Below are 14,418 nucleotides of genomic sequence, written 5' to 3' on the forward strand. Positions count from 1 at the left end.
GAAGTCAGAGATATGTGGTGTGGTTGCATCTGTCATTGGGAACACTATGGATTTACCCCAATTGATTTTTATACCAGAGAGTTCTCCGAATCGTATGAACTCACATATGAGGGGGTCTAAATTAGTCTGCGGCTCCCGAAGGTACATTGTGACATCTTCTGCATCCATCGATACCAAGGTCAGTTGCGGTCGGAAAACAAGCCTGCAATGATGATGGTGTTGCTTAAAGCATGTCGCCAAGGGCTCCATTGCTACTGCAAACAGAAGCAGTGATAGAGGGCAACCCTGCCTGGTACCTCTACAAAACAGAGAAAGCATCGGTGATGGAGTCATTAATGTGTAATCTGGCAGAGGGCCCGCTGTATAACAGTTTAATCAGTCAGATGAATTTGGGGCTGAGGCCTAATTGGGCCAGGAGCGCAAAGAGGAAAGACCATTCTAAGGAACCAATAGCTTTAGTTGTGTCTAAGGATACCCCCGCTGCGTGGCATTCTGGGACCACCGATCGTGCCACAGCAAAGAATGTCAGCAGGTTGTATGCCGTTGATCTACCCGGGACAAACCCTGACTGGTCCGGTAAGACTATAGTCCACAGCATAGGTAGCATTCTCGAGGCAATCAGTTTTGCCAGAATTTTGTTGTCTATATTTATTAGCTACAGAGGTCGATAGGAGTCACATTTTACCGGGTTCCTACCAGGCATGAGGACAGTTACTATCAGTGCTTCACATGATGAGATTATGGCAGCAGTCTGGGGGTTCCACACTACAATGGAGGTTCTAGAAACGATTCTTTCCATTTTGGAAAATATTCCCTTTGACAGCCTCCTGAAGGGTGTGATGGAATTTTCACCCTATCTGAATACATATGCAGAAATATATTAATATGAAGTGTCCAGGGGTCCACACACAGAGCAGGGGATTATTCTAACATGTGGCTATCACCGAAGGTTGTGGAGTTAGAAGTATCCATCAGAAAGAAGTCTGCACCAATACTTATTTTTCAGTCTTGTACTTTTCATCCAGTCTGCAAAGAACCTTTCATTGATGAGGTGATGATTAGTGGGCTGGGCTTAGCAGCTGGTTGCTAAATAAACACTTGCAGTATATTCATGTACTCTTTTGCTGTTTGCCAATAAAAAAAACCTGTTTATTGATAACATGAATACTGTTGGACTGTGGTCGAAGCTGGTGCGACTCTAGTAGGCAGAGGCAAGCAGCTGCCTTGGGGCACCACCTAAGAACTTCAACAAATTCTTCCAAACTGGCATTATTGGTAGCTCAGGAGGACCCTAGTGGCAACGTCATTTCCTTTTGTGTCTGGAAATCCTGAGTGTGATGTATACTATTTACTAATATGTACCTGTGCTGTGTTTGTGGAGTGTTGTTGTGTGCTAATATTTATTAGAAGACAGATGGAAAACAGCGCTTAGATGCCCGGGTTCTCATCGCTGCACTTAGTGCCAGGTCAGCCGCTCACCTGCCATGGCACCAGTTCATCTGGCACTGGGAAGCGGATGACGTCGGAGCCGGGGTACATCAGCTGGCAAGAATTGACGTGGTGTTCAGACTTGGGGTGCTCGGGTTTGTTCCCAGAGGTTGGCTCCTCTGCTTCAATGGACCTCAGATTTACTGCGGGAGAGAAAGGCATTAATAGACTACAAAACCCATCAAGCACCTGCAGCCAGAAGACTTTAAACAAACATTGGCAAAACCATGGAACGCTATTGGAATGCTTACATTTGTTTCCATTTTTTTTTACTGCCTGCATAAGCCACAAAAATAAAATGAAGAAAGAAAAGAAGGCTTGTTTAAGCACAGGGGCCGTAGATTCCCAATCCAATCTGATATATAAATACATTATCCACCATATTAATTAAACAGAACAGTAAGTACTTTCCAGATGTGGGTGTACTTAAAATAGGATTACAGATGTCTTCAATTTCTGCTCAATTTCTCCTGACCTACCAGTCTCTTCCTGCTAAACCTCCAGGTCATCCTAAAAGGTGTAACACAGTGCCTGACACATCTCAAAACCCTCTGTTCTCATATTTAATACACAGAAAATTCAACGCTCTTTTATCAGATCTATGCTCTTGCATCCAGAAAAGTGCTGTACATAATTTGTCATTTCTGATCAGCGCGCGCCTCCTTGGCGAGTCTGTCTGTAAAGTGAACTTCAATTTAAAGTTGACATAAGATCAGCAAGCAGTGGCAAAGTCAAGAGGTCTGGCTCTGGCCGCCAGCCTTTCGACTTTTGCAGTTCTTGTTTTGTTCTGCCATTGTTTTTGCAAAACTTTTTTGTTGGGGAAGCTGCTAGGCCCTCATCAGTCTTTAAAAAACTGACTGGTTGACAGCAAAACATTTTTTGTTCTACAAATACCATAGTGGTGCCAGGAACGAACTTTGTGCGTGGCTATACTTGTGAAAGGGCTGCATGCCCTAACTCACAGTGGAGCCAGCCAATGGCTGAAGGGGACTGACTCACTGCCCCATGATGCATGCTGGAGTGGGTGGAAGACAAATGTGAATGACAGACTAATGGATGAAGTAACTGACGATGCTACACATATAATGCTAGTAAAATCAAAAGGTGTTGGATAACACTGGACCTAAAAAATTCAAAAGATCTGTTTGCTAATATTTGTAATATTTTTGAAAATCTTTCTTTAAAAATAGATGAGAAGCACTGAAAAGAAAGGTACAAAGGAAAGCTTTCAAAGACAGACAGAGAGGGTTGTATAGGCAGGCAGACGTACAGATAGAAAGATAGGGTTCAATACATAGACAAGATTGCATAATTGTAGTTTCCAAGATCAAAATGCACATAGAGAGGTTTGCAAAGATAGATAGATAGATAGATAGATAGATAGATAGATAGATAGATAGATAGATAGATAGATAGATAGATAGATAGATAGATAGACAAATAGATCGATAGTCAGATAGAAGCATAGATAGATAAATAGATAGATAAATAGAGGATACATGGGGTTAGAAAAGTAGATAGCTAGATAGATAGCTAGATATATAGATAGATAGATAGATAGATAGATAGATAGATAGATAGATAGATAGATAGATAGATAGATAGATAGATAGATAGATAAGGAAAGATAGATAGATCGATAGATCGATAGATAGATAGATAGATAGATAGATAGATAGATAAATAGATAGATAGATAGATAGATAGATAGATAGATAGATAGATAGATAGATAGATAGATAGATAGTCAGACAGACAGCCAAATAAACCGATAAATAAGGGTGGACAAATAGATAGGAAGATAGACATGTAGACAGATAGAGAGACAGACAGATAAATAGGGATGGAAAAATAAATATTAAATGTTTATATATGCACGACTTGCAAGAGCACTAAAATCAAGAAAGTCACACAAGCAGGACATACAGACTAAATTGGTCCACACGAATAACTGCTGTCCTCAATCAGTAAACATACGAACATGACATACATGGTGCAGTTAGCAATGCTCTTCATTGTGTGCGCACTAAGAAAGGTAATGACACCTTCACGAAGAACAGTTCCAAATGGACACAATTTGGGAAGTTGTGAAATAGCAGCATTGAGATAGAAAGGTGACTCCAAAAGGAATTTACAACACAGTCAGCAGGATGGAGGGAACTGGTAAAGCTGGGATGTGCCTTGTGATGAGCATGGAGAGCTGGTAGAAAGGTCCTGCTAATTCACCAGACCCTAAACACAAACGGGTGACCCCAGGCCCATGCTGTATGCTGAAGCGGGTGACCCCAGGCCCACGCTGTATGCTGAAGGGGGGGACCCCAGGCCCATGCTGTATGCTGAAGCGGGTGATCCCAGGCGGCCCATGCTGTATGCTGTATGCAGAAGCGGGTGATCCCAGGCGGCCCATGCTGTGTGCTAAAGCGGTTGACCCCAGGCCCATGCTGTATGCTGAAGCAGGTGACCCCAGGCCCATGCTGTATGCTGAAGCGGGTGACCCCAGGCCCATACTGTATGCTGAAGCAGGTGACCCCAGGCCCATGCTGTATGCTGAAGGGGGTGACCATAGGCGGCCCATACTGTATGCTGAAGCGGGTGACCCCAGACCCATGCTGTATGCTGACGGGGGTGACCCAGGCAGCCCATGCTGTATGCAGAAGCGGTTGACCCCAGGCCCATGCTGTATGCTGAAGGGGGTGACCCCAGGCCCATGCTGCATGCTGAAGTGGGTGACCCCAGGCCCATTCTGTATACTGAAGGGGGTGACCCCAGGCCCATGCTGTATGCTGAAGGGGGTGACCCCAGGCCCATGCTGTATGCTGAAGCGGGTGACCCCAGGCCCATGCTGTATGCTGAAGGGGGTGACCATAGGCGGCCCATACTGTATGCTGAAGCGGGTGACCCCAGACCCATGCTGTATGCAGACGGGGGTGACCCAGGCAGCCCATGCTGTATGCAGAAGCGGGTGACCCCAGGCCCATACTGTATGCTGAAGCGGGTGACCCCAGGCCCATGCTGTATGCTGAAGCGGGTGATCCCAGGCGGCTCATGCTGTATGCTGAAGGGGGTGACCCCAGGCCCATGCTGTATGCTGAGGGGGGTGACCCCAGGCGGCCCATGCTGTGTGCTGAAGCGGGTGACCCCAGGCCCATTCTGTATACTGAAGGGGGTGACCTCAGGCCCATGCTGTATGCTGAAGGGGGTGACCCCAGGCCCATGCTGTATGCTGAAGCGGGTGACCCCAGGCCCATGCTGTATGCAGAATCGGGTGATCCCAGGCGGCCCATGCTGTATGCTGAAGGGGGTGACCCTAGGCCCATGCTGTATGCTGAAGCGGGTGACCCCAGGCGGCCCATGCTGTGTGCTGAAGGGGGTGACCCCAGGCCGATGCTGTATGATGAAGCGGGTGACCCCAGGCCGATGCTGTATGCAGAAGCGGGTGATCCCAGGCGGCCCATGCTGTATGCAGAAGCGGGTGATCCCAGGCGGCCCATGCTGTATGCTGAAGGGGGTGATCCCAGGCCCATGCTGTATGCTGAAGCAGGTGACCACAGGCGGCCCATGCTGTATGCTGAAGCAGGTGATCCCGGGGCCATGCTGTATGCTGAAGCGGGTGACCCCAGGCCCATGTTGTATGCTGAAGCGGGGGATCCCGGGCCCATGCTGTATGCTGAAGGGGGTGACCCCAGGCCCATGCTGTATGCTGAAGCGGGTGACCCCAGGCCCATGCTGTATGCTGAAGGGGGTGACCCCAGGCCCATGCTGTGTGCTGAAGCGGGTGATCCCAGGCGGCCCATGCTGTGTGCTGAAGCGGGTGATCCCAGGGCCATGCTGTGTGCTGAAGCGGGTGACCCCAGGGCCATGCTGTATGCTGAAGCGGGTGACCCCAGGCGGCCCATGCTGTATGCTGAAGGGGATGACCCCAGGCCCATGCTGTATGCTGAAGGGGGTGACCCCAGGCGGCCCATGCTGTATGCAGAAGCAGGTGACCCCAGGCCCATGCTGTATGCTGAAGGGGGTGACCCCAGGCGGCCCATGCTGTGTGCTGAAGCGGGTGACCCCAGGCCCATTCTGTATACTGAAGGGGGTGACCCCAGGCCCATGCTGTGTGCTGAAGCGGGTGACCCCAGGCCCATGCTGTATGCAGAAGCGGGTGATCCCAGGCCCATGCTGTATGCTTAAGCGGGTGATCCCAGGCGGCCCATGCTGTATGCTGAAGGGGGTGACCCCCGGCGGCCCATGCTGTATGCAGAAGCGGGTGATCCCAGGCGGCCCATGCTGTATGCTGAAGCGGGTGATCCCAGGCGGCCCATGCAGTATGCAGAAGCGGGTGATCCCAGGCGGCCCATGCTGTGTGCTGAAGCGGGTGACCCCAGGCCCATGCTGTATGCTGAAGGAGGTGACCCCAGGCCCATGCTGTATGCTGAAGCGGGTGACCCCGGGCCTATGCTGTATGCTGAAGCGGGTGACCCCGGGCCCATGCTGTATGCTGAAGTGGATGACCCCAGGCCCATGCTGTATGCTGAAGGGGGTGACCCCAGGCGGCCCATGCTGTGTGCTGAAGCGGGTGACCCCAGGCACATTCTGTATACTGAAGGGGGTGACCCCAGGCCCATGCTGTATGCTGAAGGGGGTGACCCCAGGCCCATGCTGTATGCTGAAGGGGGTGACCCCAGACCCATGCTGTGTGCTGAAGGGGGTGACCCCAGACCCATGCTCAAGGGGGTGACCCCAGGCGGCCCATGCTGTATGCTGAAGGGGGTGACCCCAGGCCCATGCTGTATGCTGAAGCGGGTGACCCCAGGCCCATGCTGTATGCTGAAGGGGGTGACCCCAGGTCCATGCTGTATGCTGAAGCGGGTGACCCCAGACCCATGCTGTATGCTGAAGCGGGTGACCCCAGACCCATGCTGTATGCTGAAGGGGGTGACCCCAGGCGGCCTATGCTGCATGTTGAAGGGGGTGACCCCAGGCGGCCCATGCTGTATGCTGAAGGGGGTGACCCCAGGCGGCCCATGCTGTATGCTGAAGCGAGTGACACCAGGCCCATGCTGTATGCTGAAGGGGTTGACCCCAGGCGGCCCATGCTGCATGCTGAAGGGGGTGACCCCAGGCCCATGCTGTATGCAGAAGCGGGTGATCCCGGGCCCATGCTGTATGCTTAAGCGGGTGACCCCAGGCCCATGCTGTATGCAGAAGCGGGTGATCCCGGGCCCATGCTGTATGCAGAAGCGGGTGACCCCAGGCCCATGTTGTGTGCTGAAGCGGGTGGAGGCAAAATGTGAATGCCACACTAACAGACCAAGGGATGAAGCGAGCTGGCTGAGAGCCCCTTTTAAATTGGCATATCATACATATATATATTTTTTTAAATCTGAAGGTCTTGACTAAAGTCAGATCTTAAAAGAAGTATCCTATGTGAGGTAAATCATTCTGAGAAAAACATGTCTTTGCCTCCACACTCCCACCTGCGAATCCTCACCTTCTAAAGCATTAAAAAGATCATATTATGTAATCTATTAAATAATGCCCCATGGGAGGCTGACTGGCTGCAGAGCAAAACCTGACCTTAAATATTATGTTTCTGAAATATGTGATCTCCGTATGGACCTAGAGAAGGCAGAACTACATACTAATGCCAGATAAGCTCTGTTCTCTGTCGTCGACCCCTGAAGCTATCCAGTTTGACCACATAGGAGTGGGTTTTGTTAGAGGCCATGGGCACAGGCCTCCTGCCAGCCACTTAGGCAAAGCACATGGCCTGTGTCTTTCCTGATTTCTCTACTGAACTAGGTTCAAGGTCAGGGCACCAAGGGCTGAACACAACAGACCACCAGTCCTCCCTTTGGCCAATTTACTCACCCATGCTCTGTATTCTCTAGGGCTCTGTAAGACACCCTCTACACCACCCCTGAGTGCCTTACCTAGTCATGCACCTGTTTTTAACATGTGTAACATGCGTCACCTGACCCTTCATCTGAAACCATCCTCATCAATGTGATGCATACTGTATATCGGGCTGTCGCCTCCACCAGTAAAATGTATTCTGTCTTGCATTGTGTCCTCTTCAATCATCTAGGCCTGACCTTCCACTTTCTGCCAAAGAGTGTCACTTGAGCAAGACCAAACCTGTGCAGGACATACAGGTGCCAGCAAACACACATAAAGCTATACATTGCTCAGCATCATAACAGCCCGTGGAGGAACTTCACTTGCCAGTAGTACTTATTTTGGTCACGACATTCACACCATTTCCTCCACTTTCAGGATCCACTTTTCCCTTCCAACCATTATTCCTACTTGTGGGAGGGCTAAAGCACAGCTACTGGTTCACTTTTATACTACTGCGATTCAGTCCTGTAGCGGGATGTTCCTCGTTCCTTCCTTCTGTCTTGGAAGAATCACCAAGAATCACCATGATCCTGTGCTGAACTCTTAGTAGCTTCTACTCACAGCCACCAATTTGTCCCACACCCCATCACACCATTCCCCAGATCACAGTCGTCCATCTTTGTCTATCCCATTGAACAGCTGGGCTCACATTCTTACCAATCCACAATTCCCCATTCGACTTGCCATTTAGCTTCCTTTTCCTGAGGTGTATCTGGTTTCTTGACCTCTTGAAGGTCATCCCTCTTTCTCTGCTTTGCTGCTGGCAGTTTGTTTCTCATCCATGTTTGGTGGACACTTGATATCTAGTTTCTCCACACTGCCCCCTCCTCAGATGGGACTTCTTCTGCCCCTCCCGTGTACCTGCCTTACCCTTCTACCCTACTTCCATTAGCCATCCTTCGTCCTCCCAGGCTCTACAATGGCCCTGACTTCACAATCTCACACTTGGCTCTGCTCTTTGGATGAAGATTTGTCTCCATAATCTGTCATGCATCCAGAGGTACGTCTCACTGTCCTGCTTGCTGTCTTGACCTTCCCAAGGATGGCAAATCAAGTATAAGCCATTGGGTTCAATGCATCAGGCTGTATGAGCCATGGGTCAGCGCCCACAACACTGACAGGAGGCCCCTAATAGCTCGAAAACAGCCTCTCTCTGGAAGCAATCAGATGCAACCCATTTGCGGGTAAAAGTATAGCACCAGCTAGCGACATTCCTGGATGCCGGCCAGGCGCCATATTTATGGAAAGGTGGTAGCCGGCGATAATGCCCGATTAGTGTCATTGTTAATGATGCTAACCGGGTGGGGGACTCGTGGGGGAACCGGAGGTTGTGCACCGGATTATGGTGCTACACTGTTTAGAGGCAAAAAATGCCTCTAAGCAGGGAAACGCAATTTCCTGGCACACAACCCCCATGGACATGGCTCCTGTCTTATTAAAGACAGGAGCCATGCCCACCACCCCAACAGCCATGCACAGGGGGCAAATGTTCCCTGGGCATGGCCACTGGGGCCAGCGCCATGCAGGGGGCCCAAGACAGGATGAAAAAAAAAAGAATTTATACTTACCGGGACTTACCTGGGAGGGGTCCCCCATCCTGTGGTGTCCCTCTGGTGTGGGTGGGGGTGTCCCTGGGGTCAGGGAAAGGCACCAGTGGGCTCTTTCCATGGTCTGTGACCATGGAAAAAGGCCCACAGGTCCCCAAACGCCTGCCCTGACCCATGCGTTAAATAATGGCGTTAAGCAAGCTTAGCACCATTATTTAAGGCACCCATTCCCCCGTGCTAGATTTTAGCACAGGGGGATAAATATGGTGCTAAGGCCATATCGTTATTTTCTGCACAGGAAGGCCCACCTTGCATCTCATTGAGGCAAGGTAGGTTTCCACGTCTCGAAAATGACGTTAACTCCATAACTTTGGCGCTAGACGGGTCTAGCACCAAAGTATAAATATTTTTTTACACTAATTCAGCACAAACAGAGTATTAAAATGCCCCTAAGGGGCATATTTATAGTTTGAGGTGCAAAACTGCACTAATGCAGTTTTGCACCAAAAGGTTCAGCACTGGCTTGCGCCACTCCTGAGCACCAGCCTGGCGCCATATTGATGGAATGGGGCAAGCCGGTGCAAAGGGTGGGCCAGCGTAAAAAAAATTATGTTAGCCGGGTGGGGCGGCCGGTATGGGAGAAGGGGGTTTTGCACCAAAAAACTTACGTTAGGCTGGTCAGAGTAAAAAAGATGACTCTAACCAGCCTAGTGTCATTTTCTGACACAAAACCATCCATACCACATAACTCCTGTCTTAGAAAAGACAAGAGTCATGCCCACCACCCCAATGGCCAGCACAGGGGATCAGTGTCCCCTCGGCATGGCCATTGCACCCTGTGCCATGCAAGGAGCCCCAAGTTGGGCCCCCAATGGCACTTTAATAATAACAAAATACTTACTTATTCTTACCCTACTTACCTGGGATAGAGTCTCCCATCCTTCGGTGTCCCTCTGGTGTGGGTGGGGGTGTTCCTGGGTTTTGAAGAGAGTACCTGTGGACCCATTCCATGGTGTTTAACCATGGAAATGGGTCCACAGATCCCTTAATGCCTGATCTGGCCCCTCCTCCCACCCGTGCATCATTTTAGCACGGGGGATAAATATGGGGTTATGGGGTTAGCATAATATTTTAGATGGAACCACCTACCTTGCATCTCATTGACGGAAGGTAGCTTCACGCATCTAAAAAATGGTGCAAACTCCAATATTTTGACGTTAGACTGGTCTAACGGCAAAAAATAAATATCTAGTTAGTTTTGCGCCAAATTTGCGTAAAAAAAATTACGCAAATTCGGTGCAAATGGGGTCTAAATATGCCCCTTACTTTGTCACTCTCGTCATGTGACGCTATATAATGATCAGGGTCATGTTTTACTTAGAGGCTGTACTGACCATGAAGCCTTCACTCATGTTGTGAAGCACGCAATAAACAAAGCAGCTAAAGGCCCGTCATGATCTGTTGTTTCCATCCCCCACTTGCATCCATAAGCATCACATCTTGTAGCCCTGTATCACTGGACCCTGGAGCCCTCCTGGTCTAATTCTTATTTTTTATTTTTTCAGCACAGCCCTAACTCCTCTCACCTGCACGAATGTGTGAGTGTCACATACACATCAAATGCCCCATTGAACATCGATTACCGGGGGTATTTTCTATAGCACTACCCTTCCTGTAAGACTGCTTGCAGGACATGGTGAGGAGGCACTGAGGCTTCAATGCCTATCACATATTTATAGGGTTGGACAGAACAGGGGCCCTGAAGATGGAGATGCAATGTACCCCATGGGCATTATTTCTATTTCGGAGAGGCACAACTGGACTCTATCGCACCCCACGGTGCCTAAAAGAATTAGAAAAGGAAACAGAACAGGCAGTAGGTCAGGATCGGTATGTCTGAGCAAGCAGATCATGGGAATCTGATTGCTCAGAAGTACGTGCCATCACACACCAAGATGGGTGTCATGCTTCATCATTGGGCAGCTCCTCGTTGGGCTGGAGGTACAATGACCAACAGGCCCCTCAATTGGTCTCTTTGCCAGAGGTCTTTTAAAATAGGATGTAGTGATGATGTGTAAGTTGAGGTGCCGTGTGTGGATTGGTGTAAGTGTGGTATACTGAAAGTTTTGATATGTGGGACCTCTTGCTATAATTAAAAACAAAGGGTGGCTGCGTTGGAGACAATCACCCGGTACAGCTTTCAGAAAAGTGAGAACGTCAGTGAACAGGTTTCACGCCATGTAAAGTCCCCGCAGATCTCGTCATTTTGTCAGGACCACGTAACTTAATCTGTCAATGAGTGGGTTTATAGTTGTGGCAATGAGCACCAACACGTAATTTCAAAAAGTCATCCGTAAATAGTACGGTATCCCTTACGATATCTAAAATCTGACCCGATTTGAGTAAGTAAAATGGCCCCTTAGGTGATGGCAGAGACAAGTCGCTGAGAGCCGAGAGTGGAAGAGGCGGGCAGTGCACTGGGGGCAGAATAAACATTTAATTAATCATTTAAAAAAAAAACTACTTACCTGATTGCTGCCGCACTGCTCTGCTCCTCCGCTTCGTCGCTGCAGGCACAGGCCTGTGCTTGCTCTCTCCAGCCTGGCAACACAGTGCTAGGCTGGATAGAGCCCTGTGTGCACGTGTGCTTGGCCGTCGCGAGACTGCTGGCCAAACATACATGGGCAGTGAGGGGGAGTACTGTGCACTCCCCCTCACTGCTCGTCATCACCGTGGCCCGCCCCTTTACCAGAAAACTATAATAAACTCAGTTTATTATCATTTTCTGATAAAGGTTTTGCAGCTGCCGCTGCTGGCGAGGGGGATGACGCTCTTCCGCCCTAAGGGAGGAGGCGCCCCTGGCAGTGACTGCACTAGTGTGGAGTGAAAGGCATTCAGAATGCTAGGAAACCTGATATCTACCCTTCTCTGCCAAATTGGGTCGGATTTTTCATTGGTATATATGAATAGGGTGCAGGAAGCTGAAACCTACTTCTCAATTTAATACTGCCCAGTTTGTGTTCTTCACATATACTCCCCCTGACCCCCCCCATGCCCCCGTTCTGCCCCCGTCACTGAGTTTACATGTCAATTATCTTCGATGATTTTATTGGGTGCAAACTATAACTCTGCACCAAAAGTTAAAGGAGAGTTAACCCCTGATGACCCACTTATTACATCTCTCTACTGCTATGACGATCCTGGTAGAGCCAGTTGCTGCTGATCAAGGAACTACCTGGAGTACAAACTTTTTGATGGCCTTTGTTTTGGGCTTCAGCCCCACTATTGAACAGAATTTCGTCACATTTTTGCTCTGAATGAATCTTATTTTCTTCTCTAGGCGACCCAAAGATGGTTTCTGATGCTAAAAGGGTTCTCTGCCCTCATTTTTTTCAATTTATCAGTGACACCTGACTCTGTTGGTTGCTGTATCTAGCTAGACAGAGGGTCTGCTCAGGACATGAGTTCCAAAGATATAAGGTTACGATATGTTATTAGATGGGCAGCAACTGGTGTGAGAAAGTAGTCTTTTTCTAGCTTGCTTACCCTCATTTTTGGCCTGTTTGTCAGTGTCTTTGACTGTGTCACTGGGATCCTGCTAACCAGGACCCCAGTGCATATGCTCTCTCCCCTTTAAATTTGGTTGTTGGATACTGTTAAGACAGTATTCCACTCATAATTGGCATACTGGTGCCTCTTTATAAGTCCCTAGTATATAGTACCTAGGTACCCAGGGCATTGGGGTTCCATGGGATCCCTATGGGCCGCAGCATTACTTTTGCCACCCATAGGGAGCTATGCAAAAGCTTCTACGGGACTGCCATTGCAGCCTGTGTGAAGTGGTGCATGCACCATTTCACAGCCATTTACACTGCACCAGGTCACTTACAAGTCACCCATATACCAAGCCTTCCAACCCTTAAGGCTGGGTGCAGAGTACCTGCATGTGAGGGCACCCCTGCACTAGCAGAGGTGCCCCCATGTCATCCAGGACCATTTTCCTGGACTTCGTGAGTTCGGGGACACCATTTTACGTGTGCACTGGACATAGGTCAATACCTATGTACAGCCTCAAAATTGTAACTCTGAATATAGCCATGTAAGGTGTCTAACATCTTGGAATTATACCCCAATGCTGATTTTAGCATTGGTTGTATAATTCCATGCTCTCTGAGGGCTCCACATTGGACTCCCAGTACTGCCATTACAGCCTTCTGAGGTTTTCCAGGCAGCCCCAGCTGCTGACAACTTACAGACAGGTTTCTGCCCTCCTGTTGCTCAAGCAGCTCGAGCACAGGAAGGCAGAACAAAGAATGTCCTTTGGGAGAGGGGTGGCACACCCTCTCCCTTTAGAAATAGGTGTTACAGGCATGGTAGCGGTATCCTCCCAGTGCCTCTAGAAATGCTTTGAAGGGCACAGATGGTGCCCTCCTTGCATAAACCAGTCTATACCAGTTCAGGGACCACCACCCCCTGCTCTGGTGTAAAAATGTGCAAAGGAAAGAGGAGTGATCACTCCCCTGTCCATCACCACCCCAGGGGTGGTGCTCAGAACTCCTCCAGAGTGTCCCTGGGTTTTTTGCAATTTTGGATTTCAAGTTGACAGGGCACTCAGGGAGCATCCGAGTGGCCAGTGCCAGCAGGTGACATCAGAGCCCTCCACTGATAGGTGCTTACCTGTATAGCTTACCAATTGCCCCTTCCAGGGCTACTTAGGGTCTCTCCTCTGGGTGTTTCCTCAGATTCGGATTGCAAGACTTTAGCAGGAATCCTCTGCATCCTTTACTTCACCTTCTACCGACCAATTTGCATCTGTATCCTCCAGGAACTCTACAAACTGCAACAAAGAAGCAAAGATGACTTCTGCAACACTGCATCTTCAGCTCCTGCAGCAACTGGAACTTTTTCCAGGTCGTGCCTCCTCAAAGGACAGCCAGTCTTCAACCTGCACCAGAAGAATGAAGGAATGCTTCTTGAAGTGAAGGAGTCACTTCCCTGCTTCAGCAGGCACCCCTGTGCAGCGACGACCGGTGGTTTGGGTCCCCTCTCCTGAAAAAGTGCATGGATCCAGCAACACGGGTGGTGGACCGAAGTGGTCCCGACAGTACTGAGGTCCAGCTGTCCAACTTTGGTGGAGGTAAGAGCTTGCCTCCCCAAGCAAGACAGTAATCCTGTGCACCGTGTTTTTTGCAGTTGCCAAGGCTTGTTGACATCCTTCCACAAAGGTCTTCATGCACTGTGCAGCTCCGGCCCCCAGCACTCTATGCTGCGACGCACAGCTTCCTGACTTGTTCTCCAGCAGCGTGGGACCCCTTTGTGTAGTGCTGCATGTGCCTCCTTTTGCAACTTCATTGTTCCCCTGCTGTGGAACTCCTGTGCATGCTGCCTGGTCTTCTGAGGGGTCTCCGAGTTGCTGACAGGCCCCTCTGTTTTCTCCTCCAGGGTAGGGGCCACCGGGTTCCTTCTGGTCCCGGGCAGCACCATTTTTCGCTAA

At 49.6% G+C, this 14,418-nt stretch overlaps 1 protein-coding gene across 4 annotated transcripts in view; it reads right to left on the bottom strand.

Annotated features, from left to right (window-relative positions):
• LOC138249674 (transient receptor potential cation channel subfamily M member 2-like) overlaps positions 1–14,418 on the bottom strand; it is a 519,042-nt gene that overhangs the window by 63,149 nt on the left and 441,475 nt on the right. For all 4 annotated transcript variants that reach the window (XR_011194834.1, XM_069203635.1, XM_069203637.1 and 1 more), the window contains one exon: positions 1,480–1,631. Coding sequence is in view for 3 of the 4 variants with exons in the window: in XM_069203635.1 (XP_069059736.1) it covers positions 1,480–1,631 (152 nt within the window). In the remaining variant the exon portion in view is untranslated. The remainder of the gene's footprint in view (positions 1–1,479; positions 1,632–14,418) is intronic.

The sequence above is a fragment of the Pleurodeles waltl genome, chromosome 8, assembly GCF_031143425.1.
Source record: "Pleurodeles waltl isolate 20211129_DDA chromosome 8, aPleWal1.hap1.20221129, whole genome shotgun sequence".
NCBI lineage: Eukaryota > Metazoa > Chordata > Amphibia > Caudata > Salamandridae > Pleurodeles > Pleurodeles waltl.